This window comes from Daphnia carinata, chromosome 1, assembly GCF_022539665.2.
Source record: "Daphnia carinata strain CSIRO-1 chromosome 1, CSIRO_AGI_Dcar_HiC_V3, whole genome shotgun sequence".
In the NCBI taxonomy this organism is placed as follows: domain Eukaryota; kingdom Metazoa; phylum Arthropoda; class Branchiopoda; order Diplostraca; family Daphniidae; genus Daphnia; species Daphnia carinata.
This window is the reverse complement of record NC_081331.1, coordinates 5,811,301-5,828,063: the sequence shown is the minus strand read 5'-3', so window position 1 is coordinate 5,828,063 and position 16,763 is coordinate 5,811,301. Positions and strand designations below refer to the sequence as shown.

The 16,763-nt window shown below is 40.6% G+C and overlaps 4 protein-coding genes across 4 annotated transcripts; all 4 read left to right on the top strand.

The window, feature by feature from the left end:
* Positions 1-565: 565 nt before the first annotated feature.
* LOC130691336 (uncharacterized) lies at positions 566-3,767 on the top strand. The gene is made up of 5 exons (XM_057514266.2): positions 566-1,415; positions 1,505-1,754; positions 1,829-2,564; positions 2,654-3,074; positions 3,161-3,767. The coding sequence occupies exons 1-5, from the start codon at positions 1,253-1,255 to the stop codon at positions 3,574-3,576; spliced, it is 1,986 nt and encodes a 661-aa protein (XP_057370249.1). The 5' UTR covers positions 566-1,252; the 3' UTR covers positions 3,577-3,767.
* A 1,100-nt stretch (positions 3,768-4,867) lies between these two features.
* On the top strand, positions 4,868-5,588 carry LOC132088377 (uncharacterized). The gene is made up of 3 exons (XM_059497199.1): positions 4,868-5,106; positions 5,198-5,472; positions 5,523-5,588. Exons 1-3 carry the CDS (start codon positions 4,944-4,946, stop codon positions 5,586-5,588), a joined length of 504 nt encoding a protein of 167 aa, XP_059353182.1. The 5' UTR covers positions 4,868-4,943.
* LOC130691334 (uncharacterized) lies at positions 5,529-7,644 on the top strand. The gene is made up of 3 exons (XM_057514265.2): positions 5,529-6,252; positions 6,340-6,757; positions 6,841-7,644. The coding sequence occupies exons 1-3, from the start codon at positions 5,596-5,598 to the stop codon at positions 7,326-7,328; spliced, it is 1,563 nt and encodes a 520-aa protein (XP_057370248.2). The 5' UTR covers positions 5,529-5,595; the 3' UTR covers positions 7,329-7,644.
* A 3,676-nt stretch (positions 7,645-11,320) lies between these two features.
* On the top strand, positions 11,321-15,842 carry LOC130691453 (uncharacterized). Its single transcript, XM_057514405.2, has 6 exons — positions 11,321-11,461; positions 12,991-13,304; positions 13,403-13,720; positions 13,788-14,517; positions 14,606-15,023; positions 15,105-15,842. The coding sequence occupies exons 3-6, from the start codon at positions 13,704-13,706 to the stop codon at positions 15,590-15,592; spliced, it is 1,653 nt and encodes a 550-aa protein (XP_057370388.1). The 5' UTR covers positions 11,321-11,461; positions 12,991-13,304; positions 13,403-13,703; the 3' UTR covers positions 15,593-15,842.
* The last annotated feature ends 921 nt before the right edge of the window (positions 15,843-16,763 follow it).

Below are 16,763 nucleotides of genomic sequence, written 5' to 3'. Positions count from 1 at the left end.
AGTGTAATAATTTGGAAATTTTTGCGGGTAACCCTGAATAACGAAGGGATTGGATTGAAATCCTATTATCAACAAAGGAAACGAAGTTGATAAGCCGAACAGTGAATTAACAATATGACAAGCGAACAAAAACCACAGCAAAAGAATTTGTTCCATGCAATAGTAGATTCCACACATACGATATAGCCTGAGACCCCATTATGTGGCTTTTTTTGTCTAGTACGTATTGCTGTTAACCGATAGAACAGGCAGTGGCCAGCAGCAAAATTCATATTACGGGTGATAAAGTTCTTTATTAACAATATATATAAGGTATTTTGCAACACACTAAGAGTAAAATGAATAGCGACTTACTGCAGATAAGTTTTAAGCTTGTGCGTAGATATATCTGATATTAGAAGACGTTCAGTGATTGGACACAGCGAGTCGCTGAGGAACGACTAAAACATGTCAAGGTTGTCCACAAGTGACGCCACAGATTTCCGGCAGCTCGGAGGGGGGGGGGGGGGGCCGCTAGAGCAATAAACGTGCAGTTTCGTTTCTGCAACCAGAGCTACAACAGGACAGTATCAACACTGTGCCACGTACACCGAATAGTGCTTTAGTACGTCTGAAAAAAAGTGAGTGAACCAACTTAAAAACAACGAACAGAATGCTTTCTACACAGCAAGCAATGAGCAATTGAATTCGTTCTTGCAAGCCTAGGTTCTAACCTTGATTTTCTTATTTCGATTGGGTTCAGACAGCCTGACCTAGGCGACAAGACAAGGTGTACTTTTTCGTATATAATCTCATATACTAAAATCACAGTAAAATGGCTGAACACTGTATAGGCTAGCTAGCACGAAATAAACTTGTACAATTTGTACAGGCTTTTTTACCGATGCATTGGTAGATTCCACACATACGATAGCTTGAGATCGCATTTTGTGGCTTTTTTTGCTTAGTAAATGTTGCCGTTAACAGATAGTACAGACAACGGTCAGCTATAATTTCATATCCACGGGTAATAACGTTAATCTATTAACAACTGATAGAACGTATTGTACAATACACTGATAGTAAAGCTAAGCAAGTGCGTAGATATTTCTGATAACGCTACCTTAGAACGTAGTTTAAAAACCTTAGAAAACGTTCAGTTAGGACAAAGACAGAATCAGGTTACTTATCAAACATTGTGTCACGTACACCAAATAGTGCTTTAGTAAATCTGGAAAAAACAAATGAACGGACCACGTTCGAAAAACACAGAATGATTTCTACGCAAGCTGACAGCTCTGAGAGTGCTGCTACGGCCAAGTTAGTAACGCTAGGGCACAATATCCAGGAGCCCAGTCCAGTCCAACGAGATGAAACACCGGTGGGATTGGAAGAAGAAGACACGACCTTACTTAAGATGGAAACTCCAATTGTCGGTACGTCTCACTTTCCTGTGATTTTGTTTGACGTGGAGGAACCAAAAGACGTATAATCACTCAAAACTTGTTTGAAATTTTCTCTTTAGGTAGCGGTAATCTTTACGCAGGTTGTATTCTAAAAGATGGAAGCCACGATACCCAATATTTGGGAAACAAAACGAGAGAAATTATGAAAGGGTTCTACAACTACAATCTTCTAGTAGCCATCGTAAAATTGCCGGCCTACAGCCCAGGGGAGAAGAAAGAAATTGAACGGGAGATTCGATTATTGAAGGAACTAGAGGCCCACGAAAATTTTATCCGCTATTTCACTTACGAAATGGACTCGAACTTCGTGTATGAATCAGCAACCTTCGGTTATTCTTTTATTCTTTGCTTTGATTTCAAAATCTTTTTGATTATTTACACAGGTACCTTGCAATAGAAATGTGTGAGTGTTCTGTGGCAGATCTTTTAGATCCAGCCCTCGGTAAGAGAATCCCCATGAAAGAAGATATTCTCAAAATACCAGAGAAAGAAATCCTGCGACAGGCAACGAATGGACTCAATTACTTGCACAAAAACAACTTTGTCCACCGCAACATCAAGCCAAATAATTTTCTTATTAAAGAAATTAATAAAACAGGTGAAAGCACTTGCCGATTTGTGGTAAAAATAACAGATTTTCGCCTGTCGAGAAAATATGATCCTAAAAATGATTCGACGTTATCGGGACCAGCTGCATCAGAAGGATGGGAAGCACCGGAAAGCAGAGATACGACAAAAAACCTCAGCAAAAAATTGGATGTCTTCATTCTCGGTTGTTTTTATTACTATGTCCTAACCGCATGGACGAGCAAGAAAGAACCCAGACATCCATTCGGCGATGAACGTACTCGTGGGATAAACATTCAAGATCCATGTTATCTATTATATAAAAATGGCTTTCTGTTCGCTACCAGTGAAAATATCAAGGACATGAAAAAGGCGGAAGACCTTATAAATTGGATGTTGAAGTTCAAGGAGGACGCACGTCCAACATTAGAAAATGTTCTTGACGATATTTATTTCAAACCTTCCGAAGATTACAGGATATATGCTGATCTAGATGTTAAACCCGGCCTTTGTGTTATCTTCAACCAGCAAGAATTTGAAGATCCGGAACAGGTACTACGGAAGTTCCTACTTGTCAAACACTGGTTGTTATCCCTAATTCTCCAAAATTTTGTTTATCAATTTATTTCATTTTCTACCAGAACCGTGAAGGGAGCGACAAGGATAAAGAAGCGTTAAAGAATATATTTAAAAAGCTTGGTTTCGATTTTATAGTTCACGAAAATCTAAATTCGGATAAGTTGAAATCTGAAATCAACGAACTGGCCAACAAAAGAGATTTCAAGAATTATGGTTGCTTAGTTGTGTGCCTTTTGTCTCATGGAATTGAGAATGCAATCTTATGTTACGATGGCAAATTCGTTAACATAAACGAATTAAAATACGAGTTCTCTTCGAACAAGTGTCCTAGTCTGTATGGAAAACCCAAAATCTTCATAGTCCAAGCTTGCCAGGGAAAACTTGAACAACAGGAAGAGGGAATAAAAGCTTCTTCTGCCCATCAAACGACCTTCATTTCAAAGCTGTGGGCCGTTCCTGGTGTCGTTTACTTGCATTTCACCGGTTTGTAACTGATTTTCTCGTCTTCTTCAGTTCACCGATACCTTTCATGCAGAGTAATAAATTTTTTTTAAATTCCTGCTATCCAGGTAAATTGCATTCATCACCATCCGTAGTTCAACCGACAAACGAGATCTGCAATTACGAAAGAGAGTTACGTGAAAAGAAAATTCATGACAGCGCTCAAAGAAATCCGCCGCTTATGGATTTCTTTACAATCAAATCCACTCTACCTGGTTTCGTTGCCTACCGGAATCCCGTAAGCGGTACCTGTTTCATTCAAGCTCTTTGTGAGACTTTGTCTGATGAATGTTTGAAGGAGGAAACGGGAACCAAACATAAGAACAAGCATCTTGAAAAATTACTTAAATGTGTTCAGGACAAAGTCAACGAACGTTCAGGAAGGGACTCACGGCAAACTGTGGTATGGGAAGCATGCCTAAGTAAAAATATTCGATTCCGGAAACGTGACCCCGAGGGCACTGACGTTACATCGAGCTTCTAAAAAAATATGTGCGCATTTAGTATCCAACAATAACCGATGAGAGATGCAAATTGTGTTTAATAAACTCTACATATACGAAATAGTCCAAAGTTCGTAAATCGTTTTCTTAGAAAAACTCAGAACTTAGAATGTTTGAAGCCAAAACCATAATCAGCATTTATGAAACAACAAATACAACCAGTATGAAATCACCTTGTTTCCCTAGTATCACTATCGGTAAACGCTTAGTATTTGTTTCGATTTTATTTGTAAATTGTCAATATTATTTTATTTGTGGATAAGAGGCGGGTTTTCAAACCTCGTCTCGGCGATCCCCTCTACTATAAAACGGCCTTTACCTAATAATTGGAGTTTCTAAACCGAATAAGTGTAATAATTTGCAGGGTGGGATACTTTGCAGCTAACGCTGAGTAACGCAGGGACCGGATTGAAATCCAATTATTAATAAAGAAAAAATAGATAATAAATTGATTTAAAATTTTGTGTGTAATCAACTGACAGAACAGTGAATTAACAACATGACAAGCCGAACAAGAACAACAGCAAATGAATAAGGAAAAAGAGGGGAAAAAGGAATGTCTGATATATATTGCACCCCGTTCATTTCCTATAAACCAACGTTGTAAACTTCGTTTAGGTAAGGGCAAAGAAAGTTCATACATTAGGCAGCTGTTAACTAGGAAAATATGAAACAGGCAAAGGTAGCGAAAGGCAGAACAATCAGGATAGATATTTGCAAAAAAAAAACCTGAAATGAACAATTGAATTCGTTCTTGTAAGCCTGGGTTCTAACTATGGATTTCTTATTGCGATTGGGTTCAGCCCGTCTGACCTATGCGACAAGGCAAGGCATACTTTTTCATATCTAATCTCGTCAATCTAACTCGTGAAAGCAACTAGTAGATCATTTCTCGTGGCGCAGTTGGTGAGCGCAAGGTACTTATATGACAGTAAAAGGGGTCAACACTGTACGGCCTAGCTAGAATAAAAGTTATTTGTCCAGTTTGCATAAGCTTTTAATTCCATGCATTAGTAGATTTCACGCATACGCTAACTTGAGATCCCATTGTGTGGTTTTTTTTATCTAGTAATATTATTGTTAACCGAACGATAACGGTCCAGCAGTAAAATGCATATGCAACGGGGTTTAAGTTATCTGTTTACAACTAATACACACTGATAAACGCACGAATTATAGCAGATACGTCGTTCAAGCAAATATATATAGATTTCTTTGATATTAGAAAACTTTCAGTTAAGACGAGGACAGAATAAAGCTACTCATCAAACATTGTGCCACGTACACCAAATAGTGCTTTAGTTCATCTGAAAAAAAAAGTGAACGGACCAAGTTCGAAAAACATAGAATGTTTGCTGCGCAAGGTGACAGCTCTGAGAATGCTGCGACGGCCAACCGAGTAACGCTAGAGCGCAATATCCAAGAGCCCAGCCCAACCCCACGAGATGAAACACCGGTTGAATTGAAAGACGAAGACATACCCTTACTTAAGGAGGAAACTCCAATTGTCGGTTCGTCTCACTTTTCTGTGATTTTTTTTGACGTGGAGGAAACCAAAAGACGTTTAATCACTAAAAAACTTGTTTGAAATTTTCTCTTTAGATAATGGTGAACTTTTCAGAGGATACATTCTAAAAGATGGAAGCCAAGTTCCTCAATGTTTGGGAGAGAAAAGGAGAGTAATTATGAAAGGGTTCTACAACTACAACTGCGATGTTCAAGTAGCCATCGTAAAATTGCCAGTGTCCACCAACGAGCAGAAGAAAGAAATTGGACGAGAGGTTCGAATATTGAAAGAACTAAAAGCGCACGAAAATTTTATCCGCTATTCTACTCACGAAATGAGCCCGGACTTTGTGTATGAATCAGCAACCTGCGTTTGTTCTTTTATTCTTTACTTTGAAAGCCTTCTTGATTATTTACACAGGTACCTTGCACTAGAACTGTGTCTGTGTTCTGTGGCAGAACTTTTGGATCGAAAGCTCAAAAATAAATTCCTGATGAATAAAGAAATTCTCTCGGATTTACCAGAGAAAGAAATCCTGCGACAGGCAACGAGAGGACTCCAGTATTTGCATGAAAACAACTTTGTCCACCGAAACATCAAGCCAAATAACTTCCTTATTAAGAAATTGGATTCGTCCGTGAACAGTGCATGCCGATATGTGGTTAAAATAACTGATTTTCGTCTGACCAGAAGGCATGACCCTGAGAACGATATTAAGCTATCGGGATCTGCTGCATCAGAAGGATGGGAAGCACCGGAAAGCGGGGATAAGACAAAAGATCTCAGCACAAAATTGGATGTCTTCATTCTAGGTTGTTTCTATCACTATGTCCTAACCGCACGGACGGGCAACAACGAACCCAAACATCCATTTGGCAATCACGGAGTGCGTCGGGACAACATACGAGATACTACGTATTTCGTCTATCAAAAAAACCATGAGTTAGTTCTCAGCGATCAGAACAAGAACGTAGTAAAGCTTATCAAGTCGATGTTGAAGTTCAACGAGGGTGAACGTCCAGAATTAGAAGAAGTCCTTCGCAGTCCTTATTACAACCCTTCCGAAGATTATAAGATAGGTGATAAGAAATATAAGAAACCTGGCCTTTGTGTTATCTTTAACCAGCAGGTTTTTCATGATAAAACACAGGTATCACAATGGAAGTTCTAATAACTATCAACGCCAATTGATCCTCCATCATTTTTATTGATTTACTTTTATTTTGTTTTAATCTAGAACCGCGGTGGGAGCGACAAGGACCGTGATAAGTTAGAGAAGACGTTTAAAAAATTGGGTTTCAAAATTGAAATTATTGAAAATAGTGCATCGTTTGATTTGAAATCCGATATCAAGGATCTGGCCAAAAGAGATTGGAAGGATTATGGTTGCCTTGTTGTATGTTTTTTATCTCATGGAATCGAGAACGAGATCATGTGTTACGATGGTCTTTACGTTAATATTAATGAACTTAAGTACGAGTTCTCTTTGGCTAAGTGCCCCAATCTGTACGGCAAACCAAAAATATTCATCGTTCAGGCTTGTCAGGGGGAACTGAGTCAGAGCGAAACGGATATAGTTTATCCTTCTCGCAATTCGTCACACGCCGCTACGAAGCTGCTTTCCCACATTTGTGATACCGTTTTATTTGCTCTCGGTTTGTAACTCATCTACTCACATTTCGTAGTTCATCAATACCCTTCGTGCCAAATAATTTGATTTGATTTTCCTTCTATCTAGGTAAATGGCAATCACCTTCCATAGCCCAATCGCCAAGAATGGAAGTTAATACTAACCGTGAAAGCGAGACACCACAAAAACTTACGAAGTATCCTCCACTGATGGATTTCATAACAATCAAAGCAACTCTGGCCGGCTTCGAAGCCAACCGATTATACAAGAACGGTAAAGTGAGAGAGTATTTGGGTAGTTCTTTTATTCAAGCTCTCTGTGAGGCTTTGTGGGAAGCATATTTGAATGAAAAACCCTCGTATGCTGATCTCGAAAGCGTAGTTAAATGTGCCCAGGATAAAGTAAATGAAAAGTTAGAAAACGTAGAACCAAAGCAGCGGCAAACGCTGGAATCGATTGTAAGCCTGAAAAAATACATTCGATTTCGCAAATGTAAAACGGAAGACATTGCCCATGAAACTAGCAAGATTGATAGAAAGGATGAATATCATTTCATCCAAATGCCAGCATTTCTTAAAGATGGAGGTTCAGTTTAAATTTGGCATGTAATGCCCAGTAGTAAAACAACAGGAGATCCAAATCGTTGTGAACTAATCTTGCCTGTTTAAATTGTTCTGCCATTATAAAATTGCCATCTGTAATATCTCTTGCTTTGTGCTATCTAGCTTTGTCTAATGAATATTTGGGGAAGAAAACTGGGAACAAGACATCCAATGTATTCGCCCATACTGCCTTTGCTTGATAACTGTGGAGCTTCTGACCGAATAAAGTGCAATAATTTGGAAATACTTAGCGGATAACCCTGAACAACGCACGAACTGGATTGAAATCCAATTATTAATAAAGAAAACAAAGGTAATAAATTGATTTAAAATTTTGTTTGTAATCAACTGGCAGAACAGTAAATTAACAATATGACAAGCCGTAATCAACTGACAGAACAGTAAATTAACAACATGACAAGCCGAACAGAAACAACAGCAAAAGAATAAGGAAAAAAGAGGAAAAAAGGAGAAGAATACTTGCTCAGATGTCTCCATAGCAGCGCACTTCCAGAACTGATTGGCTCATTTAAGGAAAAATTCCCCCGTAAAGGTAATTGCGCATTGTTGCAGAGGTGAGGGACAACCTATTAACTCTGCCACCATCACGAGACAATCAACTCTCGTGAGGGACAACTTGTTAACTTCTGCCAACATCACGAGACAATCAACTCTCGTGATGGTCTTCTTCGGGCGAGTGCGTGCTAGTGAGAGATGGCAATATTGCTCACCATCCCGTCACTTGCACCGCAAGCTTGTGCCGTGAAGAAGACAATTGAAACAGAAAGAAAACATTAATAGGTTAGCCCCCACATACGACAACAACAACTCCGTTTACGGGTTCACCTCCCAGTTCCTTTGGTTGCTAATGGGGAAGGACATCTTTACAAATTTAGAATTAAAGAAAAGCCGAAGAAAAGGTTAAACTTGAGAATTTTGATACACATTGTGTTGAAAATGGAAAGTTAATGACTCTGAGGCACTTGGGGCACTGCAGCCTAAGCCACCTGCTTCTCTGCTTCCATTGCAGCTCTTTCTGCTCTCTCTTGAGCTCGCCTGGCCAATCTACGTCGGTAGGCCGCATTTCGTGGTCTCTTCCTTGTGGTCTCTTCTTGTTGTCCATGATCAGGGACATTTGTAGCTGATTTAGCAGTCCTATCAGCCGACCTCTCACGTTGAACAGAAGAAACATAAACGTCGGATTCATATTGGGTGTCAACAGGTAAACGTTCTTCTACAACAGCAGTGCACGTCGATTCAGGTAACCCAACCTCTTCGATGGAAGCTGAAATCGGGTCCACGACGTCGTCATTGCCTTGGACGTCAGCTTGTCTTCGCACAGCTCCATCACCAACATCATGTTTACGGAAGTATTGGTAGAAATTATTTTCAGCCATGCGAACGCAGTGATAGTTGGCCATGAATATGTCCCGAAAGTACGTGCCATTTGCATCGCAAAGGTTACCGTAATCAGGTGGTTGGGTGTACTGGTCCCAATGCTGAGGGACATAAGGTCTTAGGCAGTCCTTGATAAACGCCTTTGGCAGAAAAGGTGGCACGCCCGGCCCTTGCGGATGTCGAGGTAAAAGTGGACGCGCGTTTACTTTCAAGGTGCTTGCTTCAGCCAATGCGGCCACCGGTTCACAAACCACTGGCTCACAAAGCACCGGCTCACAAACCACGGGTTCCTTTTCACTCGTATCTTCTCCCGTAACCAAGTCCTTCTTCTCGGATACTTCTGTGAGAGCTGCTTGTTGCTCTTGAGCGGCCCTGTCGGCTCTCTCGGCCACCCTCTTGGCCAATCTACGTTGGTACGACGCATTCCATTCAGCCTTGTTAGGTTTTCTCCTCCGCACTTTTCGGGCATGGACGTTAGCCAATTTATCGCAAACCACGGGCACCGATTCAGAAACCCCCGGTTCACAAACTACCGGTTCACAAACCACGGGTTCAGAAACCATCGGTTCACAAACCACCGGTTCAGAAACCACCGGTTCACAAGCCCCTGTTTCACAAACCTTCGATGCTTCGCAGCAAACAGGTTCGTGGGTCGGCTCAGCAATTTCCACTTCATTTGCGATTGTGGGCTCGTTGACAATTTCCACGGGGTCTTGTTCCGTTTTGATAACGACCTTGTTGATTTTGCGTACCGTTGGTTGGAAAGACGGCTTGTATGTGCTAGCAGGAACAGGTCGAGCACGGAAAGGTACGGGTTTCACCTGTTCTGGCTGCGGTGATTTGGCCGCGTCTTTTTTGGCCGGTCGTTGAAGTCCTTGTTTAACTGCCGAGCCATCCTTTGGTGGTTTGTAGGTGCTTGAAGGAGCAGGTTTGGCCCGGAAAGGTTGGCGCACACAGTCTTCTGGAGGGGATTTCACCACAACTGCGCTATCTGCCCGGATGGTGTTCTTCCGTGTCACCGGTGCTTTGGAAACAACCGGCTTTTGTGTTGGTACTTTCGATTTAACTTCCACTTTTTCTGGGTTGGCAGGTTTGAGGCAAGCTGAAACACCAGAGGAATCGTGATGAGTACGCGATCTCGGGGATTGGCTTACGTTGGTAGATTTAGAACCGTTGCCGGAACTTTCAGGAACCGCAGAAGTGGATAGTAACTTGGAAACAGCTTTGCGGTCTCTGAAAGAGTTGACACGCGGTGATACACTTGGAAAAGCTTTCTTCAATCCTGGGAGAGGTTTGGGAATTGGAAATGAAGTATTGATAGGCATTTTCGATAACTTGCAAGTCGCTGGTGACGAGCTTTAAAGTCAGGAAAATATCGATAAAATTCGGCTTAGCTTGCTCTGCCCCTATCTCATGACGAACTCCGTTTTCGTTGTCGTTTCAACTCGAAATTTTGATTTTAAAAATTCAATTTCAAAATTGTGGCATTAACTTTTATGTTTTCGCGTTCAGTATTTTTTTTTCAGATGCATTTCAAATACTAGTTTTCCTTATATTCCATGTGAAATTAGAAAATATAACTGAAATGATTACCTCAACGCTGAATATCGAGCCGCCAATGTGTTTCGGCCGACCACTTGTTGATCAGGCTGACGACTTATAGTGAAACTGATTATACTTGTTATGAAATTCAATTTAATTGGCATCATGAAACGAAATAGTTTAAGCTCACTATAATAAAAACAGAAATGCAAGATTTTCATAAGAAGGGTAAGCTGCAAGCTCGTTGTTAGAAAAACAAAGAAAAAAAAAGACAAGGTTTTTTGCGCCGTACTTTCAAAGCGATCGCTAGATGTCGTAAACGAATCAATTTCTTTGCGTATTTTGCTCACTCCTCCAAACCTTAGAGGCATTAGAGCCTGGCGCCATTGACGCGCGTATTCTTTTTGGTGCTGTTGTCGTTTGGATAGCGACGAAGGTAAGGGGAGGAGAGACTTCTTGGTTTGGCTGCTAAAGTTCCGAGTCGAATCAGTCGAGAGTCAAGTAACGATCGGTTCGCATGTGCGTCCTGTCTCTCCTCGCCTGTTCGTATTCTGTTTTCTCCTCCTCGTTGCTGCAAGTCAAGTTTTAACAAGAAATTTGGTTTCAATCGTCTCCGTTTTGGTCGGCAGTATGCAAATTCCGTTATCAATTTTTAACCCTTCGTGTGTTCTATTCTGGGTCGTTTTGAGAGAGAGCCATCGAAAAGTTCAGAAAACAACAAAATAACGATGGTGATTCATCCGTCCAGCAGCCGGGAGTGATTTGTGTAAATTTCCATCTCGAAAACATTCCAAGGCCGTCGAAAAAAGAAGGTGGAAGAAAATTAGAAAAAAAAGAAATAAAAGTTAAAAACACACATTTCCTCGTGGTTTTTCTATTTTAATATTTGAAATAAAAAAAACAAAAACAGCGGCCATTCTTCTCGCCACGCCGTTGGAGGCGCATCGTGCCAAAAGTCGAAAAAAGAGCAACAAGTTTTCATCAACCACCAAAAGTGAAAATGGCTTCCCCTTTAGTTTTCTTTCCTCACCGATGGCTCCTGTTGCTGATTTGGTTCACCATCGTTAACGCCTCCCAGCCAACATCACCCAGTAACAACGTGACCTGTTCATCGGTTCGTTCAGCTTATCGTGCCAGAGGATTGCCCGACCGAGACGTGCCACAATCCACACTTCCCATTGCAGCAGGTAAATTAAAACAATAAGTGTTTACAAATAGTCTCTAGCCAGCCTTGAAAATCTCGATCGTGTGACTGATCAGAACAGTCTCGTTTTTTTTTTACTGTGTGTGGGGTTTGTCAGATTGAACTGATACTTTGCAAGTCTTTAGTCGTGTCAATCGTTCAAACGCATCAGCAGTTCCCCTATAATCACGTGAAGCCGTGCGCATCGTGAAACACAAAAAATGTAGAAAACAAAGCCAACGAATCCAGGTGCTTAGCAAAAAAAAAGAAGACAATGAATGCCCAATTCAAAGAGGAGGACTTGTTGCAACTGTGTATATCATTAGACTTTCAATCCCCCATTTTTTTTTCCTTTTGCTTTAACAGTTTTTTCTTTCTACTAGCTAGTTATTTAATATACCAATTTGAGTGTCTACCGAAAAATAAGTCTTTCCGTTTCCCTCTGTTTATTTGCAGTCGGCATTTTTCTTTTGTGGCTGACGGAAATGTCTTGGGCTCCTTTTAATTTACCGATCACGTTTCTCGGTTAGGAATTTTTTTATTCAACAATGCCATCATCATTCAAACGTTATTGAATGTGAGAATCACTTGACATGTCTTTACCTTTTCGTGTTTTGGATGTGGAAAAACTCTTTGTGTTTGGGCACCGTTAGCACGTGTGTTCTTTCCGTCCTTCCTTTTTTGGGGGGAACGGATGCCGGAAGCCTTTAGTTCGTGTGTATCTGTTCAAATGGACTCCTTTTTCATAGACTTGTTATATTTCGGTCGATGTAGAACTTAAAGGGCTGGCTGTGTGACATGTGACAGGGACCCCATCCGGTTTTTCGCATCCACAAAAGTTTCGAAACTTTTCGCTGCTACTAACTTTTCGTGTACTACTACACTATAGCCATGTCTAAATTGCTTGCATGTAGACGGGGGGTAAAGGGGGAAGGAGGCTGTTAATTAAAATCCAGAAGTTTTTCCTCCTGAACGCCTCGTTGTGTCGGCACAACTGTGTCGAAACGTTTTCCGCTCCATTGAAATTTTGGGCTCCGCTGCCCGTGTCCAATTCCGGATTCGATTCCATGGAATTTTCTTCTTCTTTCTGTCTGTTGGCACCTTTTCAATTCACAACTAGAATTCAAAAATCCTTTTTTTTCTTCTTCTTCTTAACATATCGAAGCAGCTGAACATTTTCTTCTTCGTTATGGCGATTGGGATGGGTTCTGAAAAATAATAAATTTCTGTCATCCGTTCAATTTCCAGTGAAAACCAAAGGTGGGGGGGGGGAGCAAAAAAAAAAAGGAGGAACTGTTTGATTTCAGCAGAAAAAAGAAAAAAAGAATAAATAAATGGCTTTTTTACCTAGCAAATGTTGTTGTTAACCGATAGGACAGATAACGCCAGCTATAATTTCATATCTACAGGTGAAAAGGTTAATCTGTTAACTACTGATAAAACGTATTGTGTTATAGACTACACTGATAGTAAAACGAACGACTTTCTGCACATAAGTTTTATGTAAATGCGTGGATATATCTGATATTATAGACGTTCAGTGAGCGGACACAACGAGTGGTTGAAGAACGACTTGGACAGAATCAGGCTACTTATCAAACACTGTGTTACGACATCAAACAGTGTGTACATCTGGAACAAAAAAATGGAACGGAGCACCTTCAGAAGACACAGGGTGTTATCTACGGAGGCTGACAACTCCAATAGTACTGCTACGGATACCAGCCAATTAGGATTAGATCGCAATTTCCAGGAGTCCAGTCCAAGCCAAGGAGATGGAACACTGGTTGAATCGGACGACGAAACGTTGCTACCCATTCCACTTCAGGAGAAAATTCCAAATATCGGTATGTCTCATTTTCCTGTGATTGCGTCTGACATGGGGGAAACCAAAAACGTTTAATCACTAAAAACACTTGTTTGAAATTCTCTCTATTTGTCGCAGAACATGAGGATAATGGTAATCTTTACTACGCTTACACTGAAAGCAAAAATGGAGAGCCCGTTTTTCTATATTTGTCCGGCAATCCAGAAGGAGAAGAAAATATAAAAAAAAAAAAACTTCATTAAGGAACAAAAGACAAATTGTTAAAGGGTTCTACAACTACAACTGCGATGTTCCAGTGGCCATCGTAAAGACATTGTTAGACCACAGCAAAGATCAGAAGAAAGAAATTGAACGGGAGTGTCGAATATTAAAGGAATTAGGAGCCCACGAAAATTTTATCCGCTTTTTCGCTCACGAAATGGACTCGTTCTATATGTATATCAGCAACCAGCATTTATCCTTTTATTCTTTACTTTGAAACCTTTTTTGATTATTTACACAGGTACCTTGCAACAGAACTGTGCCTGTGTTCTGTGGCAGATCTTTTGGATCGAGAGCTCAACAACAAATTCTGTTTGGATCAAGAAATTCTCTTGGATTTGCCAGAGAAAGAAATCCTGCGACAGGCAACGAGAGGACTCCATTATTTGCATGAAAACAACTTTATCCACCGAAACATCAAGCCAAATAACTTCCTTATTAAGAAATTGGATTCGTCCGTTAACAGTGCATGCCGATATGTGGTTAAAATAACTGATTTTCGTCTGACCAGAAGGCATGACCCTGAGAACGATATTAAGCAATCGGGATCTGCTGCATCAGAAGGATGGGAAGCACCGGAAAGCGGGGATAAGACAAAAGATCTCAGCACAAAATTGGATGTCTTCATTCTAGGTTGTTTCTATCACTATGTCCTAACCGCACGGACGGGCAACAACGAACCCAAACATCCATTTGGCAATCACGGAGTGCGTCGGGACAACATACGAGATACTACGTATTTCGTCTATCAAAAAAACCATGAGTTCGTTCTCAGCGATCAGAACAAGAACGTAGTAAAGCTTATCAAGTCGATGTTGAAGTTCAACGAGGGTGAACGTCCAGAATTAGAAGAAGTCCTTCGCAGTCCTTATTACAACCCTTCCGAAGATTATAAGATAGGTGATAAGAAATATAAGAAACCTGGCCTTTGTGTTATCTTTAACCAACAGGTTTTTCAAGATAAAAAACAGGTACCACGATGGAAATTCTAACAACTATCAAACGCCATTTGATCCTCCATCATTTTTATTGATTTACTTTTATGTTGTTTTAATCTAGAACCGCGGTGGGAGCGACAAAGACCGAGATAAGTTAGAGGATGCATTTAAAGAATTGGGTTTCGAAATTAAAATTATTGAAAATAGTGCATCGTTTGATTTGAAATCCGATATCAACAGTCTGGCCAAAAAAAATTGGAAGGATTATGGTTGCCTTGTTGTATGTCTTTTGTCTCATGGAACCGAGAACACAATCATGTGTTACGATGGTCTTTACGTTAATATTAATGAACTTAAGTACGAGTTCTCTTTAGCTAAGTGCCCCAGTCTGTACGGCAAACCCAAAATATTCATCGTCCAGGCTTGTCAGGGGGAACTGAGCCAGAGCAAAACGGATATAGTTTATCCTTCTCGCCATTCGCCACACGTCGTTACGAAGCTGATTTCCCACATGTGGAATACCGTTTTATTTGCACTCGGTTTGTAACTCACCTACTCACATTTCTCAGTTCATCAATACCCTTCGTGCAATAATTTGATTTGATTTTCCTTCTATCTAGGTAAAGGGCAATCACCTCCCATAGCCCAATCGCCAAGAATGGAAGTTAATACTAACCGTGAAAGCGAGACACCACAAAAACTTACGAAGTATCCTCCACTGATGGATTTCATAACAATCAAAGCAACTCTGGCCGGCTTCGAAGCCAACCGATTATACAAGAACGGTAAAGTGAGAGAGTATTTGGGTAGTTCTTTTATTCAAGCTCTCTGTGAGGCTTTGTGGGAAGCATATTTGAATGAAAAACCCTCGTATGCTGATCTCGAAAGCGTAGTTAAATGTGCCCAGGATAAAGTAAATGAAAAGTTAGAAAACGTAGAACCAAAGCAGCGGCAAACGCTGGAATCGATTGTAAGCCTGAAAAAATACATTCGATTTCGCAAATGTAAAACGGAAGACATTGCCCATGAAACTAGCAAGATTGATAGAAAGGATGAATATCATTTCATCCAAATGCCAGCATTTCTTAAAGATGGAGGTTCAGTTTAAATTTGGCATGTAATGCCCAGTAGTAAAACAACAGGAGATCCAAATCGTTGTGAACTAATCTTGCCTGTTTAAATTGTTCTGCCATTATAAAATTGCCATCTGTAATATCTCTTGCTTTGTGCTATCTAGCTTTGTCTAATGAATATTTGGGGAAGAAAACTGGGAACAAGACATCCAATGTATTCGCCCATACTGCCTTTGCTTGATAACTGTGGAGCTTCTGACCGAATAAAGTGCAATAATTTGGAAATACTTAGCGGATAACCCTGAACAACGCACGAACTGGATTGAAATCCAATTATTAATAAAGAAAACAAAGGTAATAAATTGATTTAAAATTTTGTTTGTAATCAACTGGCAGAACAGTAAATTAACAATATGACAAGCCGTAATCAACTGACAGAACAGTAAATTAACAACATGACAAGCCGAACAAAAACAACAGCAAAAGAATAAGGAAAAAAGAGGAAAAAAGGAGAAGAATACTTGCTCAGATGTCTCCATAGCAGCGCACTTCCAGAACTGATTGGCTCATTTAAGGAAAAACTCCCCCCTAAAGGTAATTGCGCATTCTCGCAGAGGTGAGGGACAACCTATTAACTCTGCCACCATCACGAGACAATCAACTCTCGTGAGGGACAACTTGTTAACTTCTGCCAACATCACGAGACATTCAACTCTCGTGATGGCCTTCTTCCGGCGAGTGCGTGCTAGTGAGAGATGGCAATATTGCTCACCATCCCGTCACTTGCACCGCAAACTTGTGCCGTGAAGAAGACAATTGAAACAGAAAGAAAACATTAATAGGTTAGCCCCCACATACGACAACGAACAACTCCGTTTACGGGTTCACCTCCTAGTCCCTTTGGTTTGCTACTGGGGAAGGACATCTTTACAAGTTTAGAATTAAAGGAAAGCCGAAAAAAAGGTTAAACTTGAGAATTTTGATACACATTGTGTTGAAAATAGAAAGTAAATGACTCACTGAGGCACTTGGGGCACTGCAGCCTAAGCCACGTCCTTCTATGCTTCCATTGCAGCTCTTTCTGCTCTCTCTTGTGCTCGCCGGGCCAATCTACGTCGGTAGGACTCACCCCGTGATCTCTTCTTTCTACTTCCACGAACACGGACATATGCAGCTGATTTAGCAGTTCTAACGACCGACCTCTCA

What these genes read in the sequence shown, in the direction of transcription:
- LOC130691453 (XM_057514405.2), top strand. An exon ending in TTTTTCAAGATAAAAAACAG is followed by an intron (nt 14,518 to 14,605) that starts GTACCACGATGG and finishes GTTTTAATCTAG; the next exon opens with AACCGCGGTGGGAGCGACAA. An exon ending in TACCGTTTTATTTGCACTCG is followed by an intron (nt 15,024 to 15,104) that starts GTTTGTAACTCA and finishes CCTTCTATCTAG; the next exon opens with GTAAAGGGCAATCACCTCCC.
- LOC130691334 (XM_057514265.2), top strand. Translation starts at nt 5,596, where the DNA reads ATGAATAAAGAAATTCTCTCGGATTTACCAGAGAAAGAAATCCTGCGA. An exon ending in TTTTTCATGATAAAACACAG is followed by an intron (nt 6,253 to 6,339) that starts GTATCACAATGG and finishes GTTTTAATCTAG; the next exon opens with AACCGCGGTGGGAGCGACAA. An exon ending in TACCGTTTTATTTGCTCTCG is followed by an intron (nt 6,758 to 6,840) that starts GTTTGTAACTCA and finishes CCTTCTATCTAG; the next exon opens with GTAAATGGCAATCACCTTCC.
- LOC132088377 (XM_059497199.1), top strand. Translation starts at nt 4,944, where the DNA reads ATGTTTGCTGCGCAAGGTGACAGCTCTGAGAATGCTGCGACGGCCAAC. An exon ending in GGAGGAAACTCCAATTGTCG is followed by an intron (nt 5,107 to 5,197) that starts GTTCGTCTCACT and finishes TTTTCTCTTTAG; the next exon opens with ATAATGGTGAACTTTTCAGA. An exon ending in TGTATGAATCAGCAACCTGC is followed by an intron (nt 5,473 to 5,522) that starts GTTTGTTCTTTT and finishes TTATTTACACAG; the next exon opens with GTACCTTGCACTAGAACTGT.
- LOC130691336 (XM_057514266.2), top strand. Translation starts at nt 1,253, where the DNA reads ATGATTTCTACGCAAGCTGACAGCTCTGAGAGTGCTGCTACGGCCAAG. An exon ending in GAAATGGACTCGAACTTCGT is followed by an intron (nt 1,755 to 1,828) that starts GTATGAATCAGC and finishes TTATTTACACAG; the next exon opens with GTACCTTGCAATAGAAATGT. An exon ending in CGTTTACTTGCATTTCACCG is followed by an intron (nt 3,075 to 3,160) that starts GTTTGTAACTGA and finishes CCTGCTATCCAG; the next exon opens with GTAAATTGCATTCATCACCA.